The sequence below is a fragment of the Lactuca sativa genome, chromosome 4 (genome assembly GCF_002870075.4).
Source record: "Lactuca sativa cultivar Salinas chromosome 4, Lsat_Salinas_v11, whole genome shotgun sequence".
NCBI lineage: Eukaryota > Viridiplantae > Streptophyta > Magnoliopsida > Asterales > Asteraceae > Lactuca > Lactuca sativa.
The window spans coordinates 2,722,626-2,742,117 of record NC_056626.2 but is presented as its reverse complement, the minus strand read 5'-3'; the positions used below and the strand labels follow the sequence as shown (position 1 = coordinate 2,742,117).

General features: G+C 40.3%; 1 protein-coding gene across 1 annotated transcript; it reads right to left on the bottom strand.

The window, feature by feature from the left end:
* Positions 1 to 724: 724 nt before the first annotated feature.
* LOC111889825 (uncharacterized) lies at positions 725 to 1,936 on the bottom strand. The gene is made up of 2 exons (XM_023885979.3): positions 1,215 to 1,936; positions 725 to 1,110 (listed from the first exon to the last, which is right to left on the bottom strand). Exons 1-2 carry the CDS (start codon positions 1,821 to 1,823, stop codon positions 910 to 912), a joined length of 810 nt encoding a protein of 269 aa, XP_023741747.1. The 5' UTR covers positions 1,824 to 1,936; the 3' UTR covers positions 725 to 909.
* Positions 1,937 to 19,492: the final 17,556 nt, after the last annotated feature.

The window sequence follows — 19,492 nt, the reverse complement described above, 5'->3', positions numbered from 1 at the left end:
GATACCCGGCGAGTAGCGGTTCCGGGAACCGAAACCGGGACCGCCTAAGGCGGGTTCGGTTCCAGAACCGGCGGTTCCGAGGCAGTTCCGGTTCCGAAAGCGGATACCCGGTTACGATGCTCATCCCTAGTCAAAACTAGGGATGAGCAAAAACCGAATCGAAAAACCGAAAAAAACCGATATAACCGAAACCGAAAAACCGAAACCAAAACAATAACCGACGGTTTAGGTTTGAATTTTACAAAAACCGAAAAATAACGGTTTGATTCGGTTTTGACGTATAAAACCGCCCATAAAAACCGAACCGACCCACATATATATTATTTATTATGTTTTAAACTTTTAGTTTTAGACTTTAGATTTAATCTCTTTAATACTTTATGTTTATTTTCAATAAACTGTTAATGGTGTTAAACTTTGATATTTTAAACATTTTTATAACACTAGAATTCGTACTCTTTATTTTGATATATTTAAAATAGATACAATACTATTTATCGCAACGTATTTTCACTAAGTTTGAACCCAAAAACTAGAAAAAAAATAGGAGCTCATAAACCCACGGTTTAAAACCGAAAACCCATAAACCCAACCCGAAAAACCGAAAAACCGAACCATGCAAAAACCGAACCTATATGGGTTTAAAAATCGAAAAACCGACTTTTTACGGTTTGGTTTGGTTTTAGCCAAAAACCGACCCAAACCGACCCATGCTCATCCCCAGTCAAAACACAAAAATATCATTTACAACTTATAAGTACCAAGTATACAAGGAGGAAATTGCTCAATTATCCTTGATGTAACTATTAAACGTATGGTACATACCCAGCAAAACTGCCAACATAACTTAATTATATCCCATAAAGACAGACGCTATTTCTTGTTTCATCTACTCAAAGCTACAAGGAATTAATCGGACTTTTTATCTCGACGCACACCCGCAAACTGTTTGTCTTCTCCGATCTTTCTTTGGATTTCATTTCTTTCCCTGAAGTATTGATCGAATGCTTTTGGAAGGAACCTCGGAATCAAAAACACAAACATATTGATCGAAAAATATCCAAGATTTGCCACAGCTAAACCCCTTCCAAACCAAAACCATGCTACATCCTGCTCCAAAAACATAACACCGGCTAGAAGAATGAAAAAAATGATAAAAATAACTTAATTGATCGAAGATGAACAAAAAAGAAACATTAGTAATATATATATACCTGGATTTGGGCATTTGGAGAGAGGGTCTTGTTAAGCCACACATCTTGAACCCAATCCAAGATAACAAAGATCCTTCTAACAGTATACAACATTGGTACTAAAGCTCTTACCGGAGGTGAAAACAAAGATAAGCCACTTATGATGTTTTCGGTGAGTATCTGACATGAAAGAAGAAACAAGTGAGGTGTTGCTGACTGGACAGCATGTTCGTCTCCCCTTGCAAATCCGCCTAGAACATAAGCCAATGGTAAAAACAATCCAACTGTGGTACCGAATATTACGTATGCTCGGAACACCCGGTTTCCTTGGAATATTTCTTTAGAAGCGGTGCTGGTGGAACCGGGAAAAGCTAGCCGTGATAAGAGGAGGAGGTAGATGGTGGTGAAAACCGGGAAGGCAAGGTCAAAAAGTGGGACCAGACCACTGGCTGAGAACACCATAATGAAAGCTACCAATTGGAGTTCAATCACACGAAGGGACCCCATTATGCCACCCACCACCGTCTGTTCTTGCTGACGGTGGTGCTGGGTTTTCGAGTCGGCCGTGCTCGTGGTGAAGGTTTCATCGGGATCGGATCGAGGAGCCACCGCGAGGGATACACCCGACATATCGAGTAACTGAAAGCTAAGAACGATGAAAGAGATCTTAATTAATAGTTAGCTCCTTATAAGTAGATTTTTTTTTCAAACGTGCACAGAAGAAAAATGAAGCAGGAGCGAGTCATGATAACTGATAAAGCTAGCGCGGATGATATCGGAGATGCCGGGATTAGATACGTGTCATATTTACAGCACGTTTGTTACCACGTTGCATTTATCCCTTTGGACACGTGTAAATGAAGATTTTGTTGCTTATCAATATCACCTCCCATCTCAATGCAATATTATGTCGGATCATTTGCGCTAGATTCGTCTGGTTCATTTTAAGTTTATTGATGCTACATGTGACGGTGGCTAAATTTCATGGATGGTATGTTTAGTGTAGTTTGTGTTCCAAAATTTAAAAATTAAGATAAAACTTTTATTTTTTAAAATCAAACACACATATCATAAATATTTACGATACTAGTTTCCAAAAATAAAATCACAAAACAGAGTAACTTAAAATTAATCATAAAAACTGAAAGATGTGCACGATCCAAGGTTCTAAAAGGCGTGAGGCGTGGCGTGACGGAAAGGCTAAGCCTCAAGCTTAACGAGTTATAGCGAGCCATGTCGTTTTTCAAGGCGTGATGTAAGGCGGCGATTTTATATTCATTTATAATTATATTACCGCATAAATATAAATTTATATCAAATATACCTAGTTTTTAGAAGTGTTATATTAACAACTAATAACAGAAAGTTAATAAAAAACACAATACTTGTATGTCTGATTATAAAAGGTATAAAAAAGAGCAAAAAAAACGTGTCTCAAACAAAAAACACGCGCCATAACACGCCATAACGCGTCATAGCACGCCTTGCCACGCGCCACGCCTAACAGCAACGTTATGAAGCTTTTCGTAACGGCGACGCCGCGCCTCACGCCATGACGCACCTTGGCGCCTGCCATGGCGCGCCTTTTAGAACACTGACACGATCAAACATTCGTCTTGCTCCGATTATGTGAATTACTTGAAACATAAAATTTAAACTATAAATCAAAACTTACCCCAAATACCACACAATAGAACATATACAAATAATACATATTGGATTCACAACCTCCTGGTTGGATTACCCCTGACTCACAACCTTCTAGTTGCATTTTCATACATATTACATACTGGGTCCACAACCTCCCGGTTGGATTACCCCTGGCCCACAACTTTCCGGTTAGATTGTCCGGGTTTGTTGATTGGCGGCACAAAGCAGTACAGTCTCAACCCAACTACACTATGTTGATGAGATTTGAGTATAGCTAACAATTTCTATGTATGCATGCAGTCCTAATATGTTCGATCTATGTTTTCTCTATTAGACATACAAGAATTGAACACAAAACTAGAAACCCTAGAAGGTAACTATGAATTTCGAAATTCACAAGAACTAGGGTTAGAAATCATACATTTAAGATTGTTATTGTAAACAATCTTGAATATTTGCTTAAAAGACCTTTGGTAGCAAGCGTCACAAGTGTCACGCCTCTAATGCTTCAAAAACAAACTCTAACAACCAAGGAAAACTATAGAGAGAGGGGGGGAGGAGCCAAAATTTCGTCCAAGGCTCTTAAAATGAAGTCTTAGACGAAATTCAACCCTAATGAGGGTTTATATAGGTGTAAGGAAGATATTAGATAAGGCAGGTATATACAAGATAATCCTAATCTCTTAACTTCCTCCCTAAGGCATCCAAGACACCCTTAGAGCCCAAGGAAACCCTAGGAGCACTCTAGATTTCGTTCCCCCCCCCCCCCCACCTCTTTAGGGAGGTTCTAGAATTGCCCAATGCTCAACTAATTAACATTGTCACCTTAAGTCCCTGTATTTTTAATCAGTTCCTTTAACCCCAAAATTAATTCCAAATTAATTTCTGATTAAATATTAATTAAACAATATGATCTCTAATTAATATATTATTTCCAAAATACATTAATAAATCATTTATTTTGATTTCTAATTAATTTATTAGTCAAGTGATAAATTAATAAATCATTTTTCTCTCTCTAACAGACGTCCTATTCAATTGTCAAGTTTAAAAGCAACCCAAAAGGACTGTGCTACCATCAATTCAAGTATATACCAATTATAGTTATGGGCTTAGACACCTAATCCAACATTTGTCGACATGTATAATAGATAAAACACATAACAACAAACAAATAATCATGCAGATCTTAACAGATCACTACAGCATAGCAACGTTCTAAACCAGAATACACAATCTACTGGGTCGGTGCTGGTGCCTTCGATACACAAGTACAGTGAGGAAAACTCACCCCACAGTCTGAAAAGATGGCAGAAAAGAACATTGCTCTAAATGCCAACTCTACAGGTCACCTATACAACAAACAGTGACCTAAACTCAAAATACACAAAATGCCCCTAAGTCAATGTCACACCCCCGAACCGAGTAAACGACGGAAGCGTATGAGGGTGGATGACGTTATGTACAATATCATAACAATTGTATAATAGAGATCAAAGCATACAAACATTATATTTATAATTTATAAGTTTTTACATGGTATTTGAATCATTGTTTGAATCCAAAAGCATACAACAAAAATATAAGACGTAATAACACTAAGCTCTGTCTTCACCAAAACCTCTATGGATACCTGTCTATTGATTTCCAGATAATACAAGTGGTTTTGAAAAGAGAGTGTTAACAATTAAGTTGGAGAGTTCATAAGCGTTTGTATAAGAAATATGTTGTTTTTCCTTGTAAATTGTATGAGTGGCTGCCAGAAAATCCAATATTTTCTTGTAAAATGATTTGTAGTCTTAATACGTTAAGACCGAAAATGTATGAATATCATAGTACTTGGAAATAGTGTAATGTAGTTTTATTTCTTTATAAAACTATTTGAATGTATGTAATACCGAAATGTAAACAATATTGTACTATATATATATATATATATATATATATATATGTATGTATGTATATATATATAGTGTACTGTAGTTGTATCTGTGTAAAAATCCTTTGTACATATGTATCTGGAATTACCAGTTGTACTGTAAAATAGTGTAGTTTTATCTACATAAAACCATTTGAAGGTATGTATGTAAACCAAACGTATTATTAATACCAAATTGTGAGTTGTTATAATCATGCTGATGACCTAGATGGCATGTACGACGTTCTACAGGCGTCGGAATCGGTACGACATTTGTTACCCCAGGTATGTCGGTCTAGTTGTTGCAAGCAACTTAGGTGCGGGATTGTCAGTCACGTATAGATCTATACACAAGTGTCACGCTCTCCTTCCAGAAGACTCTGGTTATAATACAGGACTTTTTTTGGTACTCGGGTAAGTACTTGAAGATAATGTCTCACAAAGCTATATTAACAGTTTACGTATAGTGTAGTGAAAATCTTTTTTCTTGAAATGTTTGTATGTAAATGTTTACATAGTAGGAAAAATAATTACTCTTTCAAATAATTATTTCCTGTGCCCCCAACCAGGTAAAACAGTGTGTATGTTCCATGAACTATATCTATTAAAGTTTATATAAATGTTTCGTTGAAATGGTGAACCCTTTTGTATATTATTATCAAATTTTCCATGATAATAAGTTGGTATAAAATATTTATATATGTTCGTTTATATACTTATACCCTTTTTGTTCGACATGTTACAAAAGGGTTAAAGTTTTACTGTATCAAATTTATACCCATATGTATATTTATATTTAGAAAAAATATATATAAATGCAACGGTTTGAATATTAACACAATTTATCTTATGTTTTACTTGTATTCCCCCCTCCCCCCCCCCCCCCCCCCTAAAACATATAAAAATCGTGAAAATTATAGGGGTATGAACTCACCTCGGGTGTGTTCTTGGTCGGATAACGAAGTGAAAGGGACGTTCTTCGAGTTACAATACGCGACGATGTTCGAATCCTATGAGTATTAACATAGGATATTGTGTGTAAATTAGTTATACATATATGAGAGTGTTATTAAAAACACTAGATTAAAAAGGGAAAACCTACCAATTAATTCCTAAGAATTAATTGATAAACTTGATTTTTCTAGGAGGTGTTGAATGAAGTTTTCTGGGAATGTTTGAAGATATGAATATTGTTCTTGAGAATTATGAAGATTTGAAGACGTAAGTATGGGTTTTGAGAGAAATTGTGGAAGGTTTTCTAAGTGTAAAGTGAGGAATGAGGCCTTGATTTCGGTTTAGCACTTAAATATGGGGGAAATTGTGATGTGATGTAAGCATTGAAATGTGTATCTTATCCTCTTGAATAATATGTCACCGCCTAGAAATGGTGTTTCTGGCCTATCCTAACCGAAATCACAAGATTTCGGTCTAATAGTTCCAACCGAGAAGTGTAGTATTCGGTCTAAAGTGTTTTCGGCCAAGAGGTTTTCAATCCGAAGGGGATTTCGGTCTCACAAGATGATTTTGATCCTAATTGTCCCACAAAAGGGATTTCAATTTTGGTGGGTTTTTTATTCCAAAAACTGAAAACACATAAAGTAATGTAAATTTTCATTATTACATTAAATAATTTTAACTATTTGACTTTTGTTTGACATAGTTGACTTGCTTTGACTTTGGTTTGACTTGTTTGACTTTTATTGACCCGAAATAACCGGTTGTTACAGTCAATTTGTTCAAACCCTTGGTCAAAGGTCAAAGCTAGCAAGACAAAAGTTAAAGGTCAAACTGACTGAGTACGCCCCACGTACTCAGTCTCTATGTTGAGCGTAATTGAGACTTAGCCAAAAACACGGGACTTTAACCTAGTACGCGCAACATACCCTTTGGTATGCCCAACGTACTCTGCCTGGGTCCAAATCTTCTTATCAATTGCTTATTCCTTAAAGACCTTTCATCCAAATTCAAATCTAGACCCACAACATCGCTCTAAGTCATAAAGTTTCCACCTTTATGACTTTCCATAGCTATAAAAAAGTTCAAAGGCTAAAACCTTAACTTAATAATCCATTAAGACATCATAATAGCTCCATAATGGATAAAGTTTCCAACTTTATTGTAACGTCCCAAATTTCAAGACTAAAAATTTATTTTAATAAACCATTACTTAAAGCGAAATCATCGATTCAAAACACAATCAGAGTATTAGTTTCCAAAACACATGTTCGTTATCAAAGTAAAACATTCCCAGGCTGTCGAGTCTATGGTGTGTGCCATGCGATCACCTCGAGCTCTTCCCTCCGCTACTGAAAGTACCTGAAACCAAAACTGAAAACCGTAAGCACGAAGCTTAGTGAGTTCCCCACCCTATCACATACCATGTATAACCACATACTATACATACTGGGCCACGCCCGCTATCTTGGGCCTCGCCCGCTACAACGGCCTCGTCGTTCCAGGCCCCGCCTGGCTTCGAGCCCCGCTCGGATACAGATCTGTTTCACTCAGGCCTCGCCTGCTAACATATAATAGCACATAAACATATCACAACACATAAGCTAAACACATACTAACAGATCCTGTCCAAAGGCCTCGCCTATCTTGGGCCTTGCCCTTATCCTGCTACTAATGAGTCATGGAACCCCATCCATGCTCCTACTGATAGTGAGATACGGGCCCAGCCCACACTCACTCTTTCCTTAACTTGGGCCTCGCCCCTGATCTGCTGCTAATGAAATGTGGAACACCATCCACACTCTGCTATCGGTGAGATACGGGACCTCGCCCACACTCACCTCCCTACCAGGCACATACAAGTATCACACAGACAACAAGTATAAACTATCACATAAACCATTACTTGGGCACCCGACCGCTATCATTGGACCTCGTCCTGAATATCATACTAGCATATTGTGCCTAGGGCTAACCCCCGGGTCTTCTACTCATACTACATGGGCCGGCATTGTGGTCGTAGACCCATTCACACAAAAAGGGAAACTCACCTGTACTGGCTGAACACACTGATGATCCCACTAGTTGTTGCCCGGCAACTCTCTGAACTCCTTCTCCACTAGCTCCCCGAGCTATCACTATCAATGCAACACTTAGTCTGACTGACCCCCGAAAGACAACCAAGTCAACTCTGGTCAAATTCAAAGTCCTGGTCAAAGTCAGCCTCCCAGGTCAACCCTACTCGCCGAGTCAACCTACTGACTCGCCGAGTTCATAAGTTCAGAGTCCTTCCAATCGCGACTCAACTCGCCGAGTCTACCGATTTCCGAGACCTGACCTGTCTAACTCACCGAGTCTCCACTCGACTCACTGATTCGAATCTCAACTTGAAGGGTTTGGGGTTTTGCGACCTGACTCGCCGAGTCCAAGACAACCTTCATCAGACTCGTCGAGTTGTTCTTTAAACTCGTCGAGTTCCTGCCCAACTTCATCCGACTCGATGAGTTGTTCATCCCAGTCGTCGAGTTCCTCCTCATCTTCATGCTACTCGCCGAGTCCACTCAAAGGACTCACCGAGTCCATTCAGATCTTCATACATGCAGAGGACTTTTGAGTCATGCATGGACCCCAAACTATAGATCTACCCTTCCCAAGCCTATTCCTCACGTAAAGTTGCAAACTTTACGTGTAGAGAAGGAGATCTAGGCAAAACACACCATAAACTAGGGTTTAAGACAAAGAGGCTCCATAATCAACTCATGGACAGATACTTTATGCTTCTCAGGACCAAAATATGCTTAGATCTGAAGTAGCAACTCCAGATCCGGCTTCTAACTCAAATGGATGACTAACCGTGGCTTAAAAAGCCCCAAATCTCACAACCATAGAAGATCTAAAGGAAAGAAACGACTCAATACCTTCAATAACTCCGAAAGGTTCCACAAGCTCCAGATCTAAGGCCAAACCTTGAAGCTTCAATGATTCCCCTCCTTCTTCTTCCTTCAAATTACCCAAAAATGACTTGGAAGCTTGAATGCACAACAATGGAGGCTTAGGATTCGTATTCTGGGTGAGAGAGGCAGTAAAGGGACCATAGGGGAGAGAAAGAGATGTTTAAATAGGCTCCAAGTCCTGAATTTAGGGTTTTCCTCGTACAGACCAGACTCGCCGAGTCCCCTTGGCCGACTCGTCAAGTCGGTGTAACATCCCAAAAATACGAGCCAAAAATTTCATTTTTAAAACATGTACTTAGCAAAACATTAGGAATAAAACGTTCAACGATCATATCATTTCACAAAAGATGGTGCATGTCTGGAAAACATTTTTATAAAACATAAAATGTCAGAGTACAAATCCCCAGGAAGATCTCATGATGCGGAATACAAGCATGTGTGTGATGTACCGCTACCGCGCCAGCTCCTTCCCCTTCGAAGAAGAGGTACCTGAAACCAAAACTGAAAACTGTAAGCTCGAAGCTTAGTGAGTTTCCCCAACATACCACATACCATACAATCACATACGTATATATATTGTCAGGCATATCTGGGTGCCCGACCTACCCCTTCGGTCCTCTCGACCGGATACTGTCTAGTACATCTGGGAGATGTCCTCCCCTTCGGTCCTCTCGACCGGATACTGACCAGTATATCTGGGAGCTTGCCTCCCCTTCGGTCCTCTCGACCGGATACTGACTAGCATATCTGGGTGCTGGTCTCCCCTTCGGTCCTCTCGACCTATAAAGGGCAATCCAACATGCCCGAAGACTCAGTAAACCTCTTGCTAAGCGCAATGGAAACAAATGATCGGGTGGCACCCGAGTCAAACAACACCTGAACAGGAATACCGTTCACATGGAACGATCCTAATGCATATACACAGACCACATATCAATATCATAACATCACAAAAATAAATTAGAGGAAAAGAATCATACCCGTCACCACATCGGGTGTGGCGCGTGCCTCCTCTGCCGTCAGCTGAAACGCCCGGCTCCTCACCACTGGAGCCTCTGCCTTGCCCTGCCGACCATCTGTAATCCGCAGGGTAGCTGGAGTCGGCGCCTTAACCGGCGCTGATGCTGTTAACTGGGGGCAATTGGCCTTCTTGTGACCCCTCTGGTTGCAGTGAAAACACAGCAACTCCGATGTCTAAATCACAGGTGCAGGGGCGGTACAATCCCTAATGAAGTGCCCTAACTTGCCGCACTTGTAGCAGCCTGACGATCCCAACTTGCACTCTCCCTCGTGCGTCTTTCCGCATTTCCTGCAGTGGCCCCGCCCCTGTTGGCCTTTCGGCCCCTCATCTGATCCCTTGGGCTTCTTCCCCGAAGCCCCCATAACATGCCCATCCTCCGCCTTCCTCTTCCGGATGTGCTCCAGATCTACCCTCTCCCTTGCCCTGACAATCATAGAGTCCAGGGTAGGGCAAGCTGAAAAACTGACATGCTCCCGAATATCAGCTCGTAGCATATCATGATAGCGGGTCCTCCTCATATCCTCGTCACCCGCGTACTGGGGCACCAGCAACGCCCTCTCCCGGAACTTGGCGGTGATCTCCGCCACAGTCTCCGTCGTCTGTCTCATATCTAGGAACTCCCTGGCCAGCTGCTGAAGCTCGACAGCCGGCGCAAACTCTGCCCTGAACTTGGTCACGAAGTCCGACCAAGTCATAGCCTCGACAGCCGAGGCTCCCAACGAGTCACCAACGGACTCCCACCAATCCCTAGCTCGATCTCTCAAACATCCTGCTGCATATCTCACTTTCGACCCCTCAGGGCAGAAGCTAGTCAACTGTCCAGACTCAATGTCTGTAATCCATCGTCTGGCAGCTATGGGGTCCTTCGCCCCGTGAAAATCCGGCGCACCACTGCCCCGAAAGTCCTTGAAGGACAGTGTGCGAGATCCTCACTGGCCAGATGCCATGTCGCTCCTGAATGCCCTAAGGCGATCCTCCATCATCTCTAATATCCCTTCCTTGATCAACCCGAAAATAATGGGGGTCGACTCAAGGATGCCTCTGGTGATCTCAGACGCGATGAACTCGCGTAGCCCCTCATCTACTGGCTCGGAACCTGATCCCGAACCCGATCCCTCTCCTGTACTGCCAACTGTTGGCCTCAAGCGTAGTACCACCATTCTGAAATACAAAAGAAATAACAATTGTTAGCGATATTGATACCTCTGGAGGGATCACACCTACTACAAGTTCCCTGGTCTTATCTTAGCCTTCCTCGGTTCGGGTACGGATCCTCTGATTTCAGTAGTACGGGCCCATACTACCTTCCACATCTATCCGTACCTTCTCCAAGGACTGCCTTGACTCCACCAGATCCCTTTCACTACCGCTGATCTCTGCTACTCTTATCCTAGGCTTACCCTAGGAAACCTCTGACTCCGCCCAACCCAGTCCTCAGCTGCTGAAGGTCTCTTTGTGATGCCAATTAGCTATTACCTGAATACAATCACATGCAACGAGGCTCGGATAATCCTTCGAGTAAGGGACTCATCCCTACAACGGTTAGGACTCAAACAAGAGCTACGCAATAGGGTCAAATCCAACACTCTGAGATTATTCAACCCTTATCACATGTGACTTTAACGTATTCACCTAACAGCTAACTCCCATCACTCAAAGCCCACATAGCTCAAAGCAAACAGCATTTTGACAAAAGGAAACAATCTCAAGCAACTCTATCCTCGTAGAGAAAAACTGAACTATCATACAATGCTAAACTCGTACTATCAGGCATAACCTAAACAGGCTATCCTACTGCTGTCTACTCAATTCTAGCATGCAACTTTTCATACACTTAAGCACATAAAGCAGGCACATAAGGCATCACTCCTAGATCCTTAGTCCTATTCTAGCATGTTGTTCTACTGAAACTGATAAGCATAACATAAGCTTGTATGGGTACTTTAGGGAATACTTACTTGAGCTTGGCCGGTCGCGCACATCACACACTTTGTTCTTTCTTAAAACCCTTTACTTAGCCTTTTAGAAAACATTTTCTTTTTCCAAAATATTTTAATCCCTCGATTTCAGTTCAAACACCCCCGAAGGTGTGTCTGAATCCCTCAAACCAGGGCTCTGATACCAACTTGTAACATCCCAAAAATACGAGCCAAAAATTTCATTTTTAAAACATGTACTTAGCAAAACATTAGGAATAAAATGTTCAACGATCATATCAATTCACAAAAGATAGTGCATGTCTGGAAAACATTTTTATAAAACATAAAAGTGTCAGAGTACAAATCCCTAGGAAGATCTCATGATGCGGAATACAAGCATGTGTGTGATGTACCGTTGCCGCGCCAACTCCTTCCCCTTCGAAGAAGAGGTACCTGAAACCAAAACTGAAAACTATAAGCACGAAGCTTAGTGAGTTCCCCCAACATACCACATACCATACAATTACATACGTACATATATTGTCAGGCTTATCTGGGTGCTCGACCTACCCCTTCGGTCCTCTCGACCGGATACAGTCTAGTACATCTGGGAGTTGTCCTCCCCTTCGGTCCTCTCGACCGGACACTGACCAGTATATCTGGGAGCTTGCCTCCCCTTCGGTCCTCTCGACCGGATATTGACTAGCATATCTGGGTGCTGGTCTCCCCTTCGGTCCTCTCGACCGGAATCTGGGGACTACTTCACCCCCTACTACTACCACATAACACATATCACATAATCTATCTAGCATGGCTGGGCACGACCGCCCCTTTGGCCCTATCGACCGATAATCTGGGAACTATCTCCCCCTACTGTCACTAGCACATAGCAGCATATCATACTAGCACATAAACATATCACAGGTAGTAGTAATCTTAGATAAATATCACAGAGACAATCATCTATCATATAACTCCTACTGGTGGGCCGGCATTGTGGTCGTAGACCCACCGCTACTGGAAGGTAACTCACCTCAAAGTAGCCGCTGATCTGCGTGGGAGCTGACTGTCTTCTGCTGCTGCTGCTCCGAAAATCCTCCGGCTATAATTCCCACAAAACCCTTAGTCAAATACTGCTAACCGACCTCGGGGTAAAATGACCATTTACCCCCAACCAAACCAAGAGTCAAAGTCAAAGTCACTGCCGGTTGACCCGACTCGCCGAGTTGGCTTGCCAACTCGCCGAGTCCCTATCCCTTTGTCTGACCATAAACCCGTCTCTACTCGTCGAGTTAGGCATTGACTCGACGAGTTTTCCTTCTAAACCAAAGGCCAATAGTCCTTCATCCTACTCGCCCAGTTGTATGAACAACTCGTCGAGTTCATCTTCATCCGAAGAACACTCTATGCTGAGACTCGTCGAGCTGTATGAAAAACTCGTCGATTCTGTTCTTGAGGCAAGAAGATTGCCTTGAACTCGCCGAGTCATGGCATTGACTCGCCGAGTTACTTCATGAGTGAGTCTGGCTTCTGACCCATCGAGTCACACCCAATGACTCACTACTCCAACCCGCAAATACGAAAAGGGGCAAAACTCGAGGACTCGCGACTCGACTCGCTGAGTCAGATGAACGACTCGCCGAGTCGGCCACATGCAAATACTATATACGCGATTCTGCTTGAATCCAGCTCATGGCATTCATAGATCTGGGTTTCTAGGGCCTGATTAACACGTAAAGTTTCCAAGTTTATGTGTAAATAAACACCCATGAGGGTTTTAGGGCTCAAAATGCACCAAAAGAGTAGATCTAGGGCTTTCATGCAATATGGCTCCATAAAGGCGGTAGATCCAAGCTCCTGGAGCTCAATCATGCCTAGATCTAGAGGCTAAACAACTTATTATCAACCCTAATACACAACTAAGCTTGGGAAAGGCTCAAGAAGCACTTTCATGGAGCTACAAGAGACAATAAGCATGAAAACAGAGGGAAACTGAGTTATACCTCAAGGAAATCACTGAGATAACACAAGAATGCCTGGCCTCCTTCTTCTCTTCTTGATCTACTCTCCTTCCCTCTCCAAATCTTCAAGAAAACACACCAAAATGCTTCGAACTCACAAGGAACAAGGCTTGAACGAAGTATAGAGCTCTGAGGGTGAAGGGAGCGAGCTTGGGGGTGGATAAGAGGGTTTAAATAGGGTGCAAACCCTTGAAATTTAGGGTTTCATCAGACAGCGGGGACTCGCCGAGTCCAGAATATGGACTCGCCGAGTCGCCAACTTAAACGTGCCCCCAAACCCGTCTCTACTCGGCGAATCGGGCCTACAACTCGCCGAGTCCAAGGCCAAGAATGAAAAATACATAGATAGATTTTACGTACCAGGAACCAGGTGCTACAGTCGGTCACTTACTCCTCGACCCGGATCCCACTCGGACTCGTCGAGTTCCTCCCTTAAAATTAGGGTTTCTTTCCTTTCTTGGCCTTCCAGACTTTGGGTGTTACATTTATCCATTAGGATGGTCCAAACAACCAAGATCTAGTCTTTAAGTCTCAAATTGACCAAAAATGCATATTTCTCAACTTAATCCAATGAGTCCACGTCTCCAACCTTCATATCTTAATCAATATGATGTTTAGATGGATAAAGTTTCCAACTTTATCCATAACAAGGTGACAAACTTTCAAGATCTAAACTTTATGCACTAAAGTGACCAAAAAGTGACAAATATGAAAATAAACAAGATCTACGACACTAATGAGCAAGTTTGAAGCTTTTTACTCACAAAGGTCTAGAAATAATGTAATCTTGCTAGATCTATGTTTGAATCCTTCTTTAATATACTTTGCCACCACCTTGTTCTTCAAGATCCCACCTTCTAATGGATAATTAAGCTCATAAATGATGCCAAGGCTCAAAATAAGTGAGAGGTGGCTAGGGTTTCGAGTTAGAGGCTCAAGAGAGTGGAGGCTCATGATTGGAAGGACCCCCATGGGGCTAGAGACCTTAAATAGAGCTCAAAACTATGAAATTAGGTTTTTAACCTAGATGGTGGTACGCCCAGCGTACCAAAAGTTACGCCTAACATAACACCCTAAAAATGTGTCCCTTCAGCCTAGTACTCCCAGCGTACTACCCAGTGTACGCCCATCGTACTACCAACCTTCCTTTTCCAGCTTAAATTCAAACAGCCATAACTTCTTCGTTTCCGGTGTTCTTTATATGTGTAGAAAGGCATTGAAGAGCCCTACAATTCTATCTAATTACTTTTAACCCACATGGTAAACTAAAACTCTTAATTCATGAAAAAGTTTGAAACATCGTTTTTCCCATTTTACCAATGGGGTCTAAACTCAATTCATTGAAGCTCAAGGCCTTCACTTGATCCATTTATTGTCCAACATCCTGAAATAAGAACTCCTCAAAGTAGGATGCTATATTTTTTTTCTGTGAGCCGTATCCTATCATCTTTTAAACTTTATTTTGTATATAAAAAAGTCTTTCATTTTTATCAATTGTTAATATATATATATATATATATATATATATATATATATATATATATATATATATATATATAATATTCATTTATTATTAGTTTTATAAAGTAAATAAGATAGGCCACTTGGGCTCGAGGGAGTGGCATCGCCGCCCCTCTCGCCAAAAGGATCGCTATGAGATGCTACACCATCCCCACCATCTCCCTAAGGCTGGAGGGAGTGGCTCATTGGCCAAGCTCGTCTCCAGCTCGCTAAGGGCGCCAAGTCTACTGCAAGAAACGTATCGGGTGAGGCTCGTTGCCTAGTTAGCGAGAGGAAAGAGAAAGAGGTGAAGAGAATAAAGGCTTCTGATTGGTGATTTTTCTTTATTTTTTCTTTTGTTATTTTAAATGAGGCCTTTTGATTGGTTTTTTCAATTGGCTTTTTTTTCTAAAATCTAAGTGTAATTTTTTATGATAAAAGGTTAGATGGAAGGTAAAAATATGATGTGGCAATGTGTTTAGCATGCTACCACTCCCTATAGCCTAAGGGACGCGCCATCAACAGCTCGTTAAGGAGCTAACAACATGAGAGAAAATGAAGAGTTGAAATCAGATTGGCTCATTCCTTTTCCTTTTTTTTTTATAAAATAAACCTTATGTAACAGCCCGGATTTTCAGGTATCTTTTATGTTTATGTTTTTGGTGTTTTGAGAGGGGACTCGGCAAGTTGGAGCTCAGACTCGCCGAGTAGGATCGCGGTTCTGGACGCGGGTTCGCGCCTGGACTCGGCGAGTCCAGGGTATGGACTCGGCGAGTCTGCGTTGTTTAATGAAACCCTAATTTCTCGGGTTTGAGACCTATTTAAAGGGCCTTATGGCCGTCATTTGTGCTCACCAGTCCCTTGAGTGAAACCCTAATCGAGTGTGAGCGTTTTGAGCATAGAAGGAGGCCATTATTGATCTTGGAAGTGTCATCTTGCAAGGAAAAGGGAGGATCAGCTAAGGAAAGGCAAGAGGAGCCACTTTCTTAGAGTTTGGGGTCCAGAGCATCGCATTTGAGGTATATTCTTTGAGCTATTTCTGCTATGTCGAGATTTATGTTGATTTAGGGCTTATTGAGCCCTTTTATGATAAGATCTAGTGCTTCCTTGGTCCCTTGAGTGAGTTAAGTTGTAGATCTGGACCTTTGGAGGTCCAGAGTGTCCCTTTGCCCAAGCTTTTTGTGAATCAATGGAGGTTTTGGATTGGAATCCTTATGCCTTAGGTCAAAATGCCATTTATGAGCCATGGGGTATGTTATGAACACCAAGATAAGGACTTTACGTGTTGAACCAGTCTAGGAAGGCCAGATCTATGAATTGTTGGAACGGATCTGATCTTAGAATCAAGTTTGAGTGATTGCATGGCATGGACTCGCCGAGTCTGATGAGCAGACTCGGCAAGTAGCTTGAAGATTGCCCTCAGATCGCCCAGTGAGTGGTCCAGTCGAGTCATAGGTTGACTCAGTGAGTCAGGACGAGTAGAGAGGGTGGTCAGGTGAACTGAGTCGAGCTGGGACTCGCCGAGTTGCTCTTGAGACTCGGCGAGTTGAGTCGGGGTGGCCCCGCGATTCTTCCAGGTGGAACTCGTCGAGTCAGGGGGAGTACTCGACGTGTCAAAAAGGGAATTCCGGAGAGGTTGGTGAAAACGTCTAGACTCGCCGAGTCGCTATAGTGCACTCGCCGAGTCCGGTCAAAGTTGACCGTTGACCGTTGACCAGTGTTGACTTCTTAGGGGTAGTCAACCTTAGTGTAAAGAGTGTTAATTAGAGACATATGATGTTATAGGAGGATTATAGCTCGGAGGATCGAGCACGAGGGATTCCAGGATTGTGAGTCATCGAGATACGCGAGGTGAGTCTTCTCACTATACTTTACCTTGAGTAGGTAATCAGAGTTATGTGTCAGAGTATGTGTATGTTATGTGTATGCTATGTGTTGTACTGCATGATGTCTATGTGATTTATGTTGTGTATGTTTATAGAGTTGGAACCGGAAGGTTCCCAGAGTTAGAACCTGAGGGTTCACAGAGCTTGGGTGCACGGACCCACAGAGTTATAGCCTCGAGTGGCTAATATATATATGTGTGTTTATGTGGTATTTTGGGGAACTCACTAAGCTTTGTGCTTACAGTGTTAGTGTTGTTGTTTCAGGTACTAGCGATGACCGTGGGAAGGCGCCGGCTTGATCTGTACACACGCATGGGATTTTTGATATACATTGATCTTGGGATTTTGTATAATGTGAATTGAGATTTAAACTTGATGTTTTTATGGAAAGTTAATGAGATATGTTTTTATAAAATGTGAAAAATTATTTTGAAATTTACGGTGTTACACCTTATAAAAATAAAACACCATCACTCCCTACATTTTTTTCAACTTTGATGCTAGTATTCCCTCTAGCCTATGTGGCTTCAAAAAATATGATATGACATGAAAAAATATAATGTTGAAAGATGTTAAACATGTCACCACTCTCGTCAACCTTATCCTTTTTCTTCCTTTTGAAATCTCTTTTATTTTATGACACACTAAAAATCCTTAATCTACTGTTACTTGTACCACTCAATTTTGACGGCTCTTTCATCTTCTTCTTCTTCAATAAGCTTTCTTTGTCCCTACTTTCAAACTCTAATGATATGGGCTTCAAATCGTAACCTATACAATCCTCTCATGTTTCTTATCTGGTGACCTGGGTTCCAAATCATACTCTAGAAAAAAGATTAGAGATCAAACATCCAAGTTAAAAAAGAAATTAAAAACAAAAGCACAAATTACCACAAATCATTGGGCCATTCCTTTAATTTAGTTCAAGAAAAAAAATGTTCATCATATTAATTTGATAAAAAATAGATAAATAAATAAAAAGTTATATGATGATTCTTTCTTTCACACGAACTGTTTATTATATATAGACGATCAATATCAAATTATTAATTATAAACGATTGCTTGTTTGAAACAATAAAAAGGAAACAAAAAATGAGTCGTAATTTAAAAATTAAAATTGAAAAATCAGACACCGATACCAATTTTGAATTTAGACAACGTGAACAAATCAAGAAGTTGGGATTTTGCTTTAAGAGTACACAAACCGTGCAAGAGGACTAGAGGAGATGCATGTCTATTGTCTAATGCGGTATCGTTGGAGCCATCGTTCAGTGGTGGTTAGTAAACTTAAACTTAAATTTTTATGGACTGTGGAAGGTGGATTTTATGTGTCGTAGGTTGCAAAGAAAGAAAATGAAATAAAGAATATGTGTAGGCTAGATGACACCAAGTAAAAAAAAAATAATAAAAAAATGAATATAATCCTTTTAATGATTAGATTAATATAATTAATCATCTTCTATTCTTCTTTGTATTGTCGATTGTAACAACCATGTATAATTTTCATATCCATTTTAGTTATATCTTCCATACTAATAAATGAAAACATTTTTGCCACATGTCATATTTTCATGTATTTTGACACATTTTATGGTTAATTCTTAGAAATTAATTTTCACTTGTTATTTTGTGGTAATTTTTTATTTTCTTAATTAACTATTCTAAGTTTTAAGTTATATAAAGTAATTAATATGTCATTAATTTGTTTCCTTATATTTTTAAATTTTAATATGTTTGGTTCAATATATATAATTCAAAATTGATATTTTTTTTTAAGTTCATTGTTATTTTAAACAAAATAGTCTACATGTAAAAAATAATCAAACTTTGCTGTTTTTCATTGATAAACTAAAAGAAATGGTTATGTGGCTAAAATATAATTATTTTTATGTAGTTCATTAATATAAATTGAATTATTTATTTATTCATTATTTTGTTTGTATATATTTTGAAATTTCACTTTAAAAAATATTTAATTTTTACACTTTGATATTTAACGTTTTTTTTAAATACTTAAATATTCATATTTTTATATATAATTATTTTTTTAATCAACTCATGTAGGACACAAATCTCACACCTAGTTTCATCATTAAATTAACACCAAATTATCCTTGTTAAGTCCCAACAAATTAACACTAAACACATTAGAATTTGGATCTAGTTCATCTAATGTTCCACAGGCACCAAATGCTAAGTTATATCAGTACTTGCTCAAATGTTGTCATATTTTTATATTTCGAGAAATTAAAAATCCTCCTACATATCATTTCTACCCACATTAAATTGTGACAAGTGGACTAAAATATTATCAATTTTATTAAATATGTCGTTAAATGTAACACATGTCAAACATTTGATATAGTAGGAAGATAAGTATGAATAAAATGTTGGGAGGATTTCTCGTTTTAGAATTCGGGTCAAGTAAAAAATAAGTTGGAAGCATGATGCAGGCCTAGGCAGAGAAATGAAAG

Excerpts from the sequence above, each read along its gene's own strand:
- LOC111889825 (XM_023885979.3), bottom strand. The coding sequence starts at position 1,823 with ATGTCGGGTGTATCCCTCGCGGTGGCTCCTCGATCCGATCCCGATGAA. Across the intron at positions 1,111-1,214 it reads CTCCAAATGCCCAAATCCAG|GATGTAGCATGGTTTTGGTT; the intron begins GTATATATATAT and ends TTTTTGGAGCAG.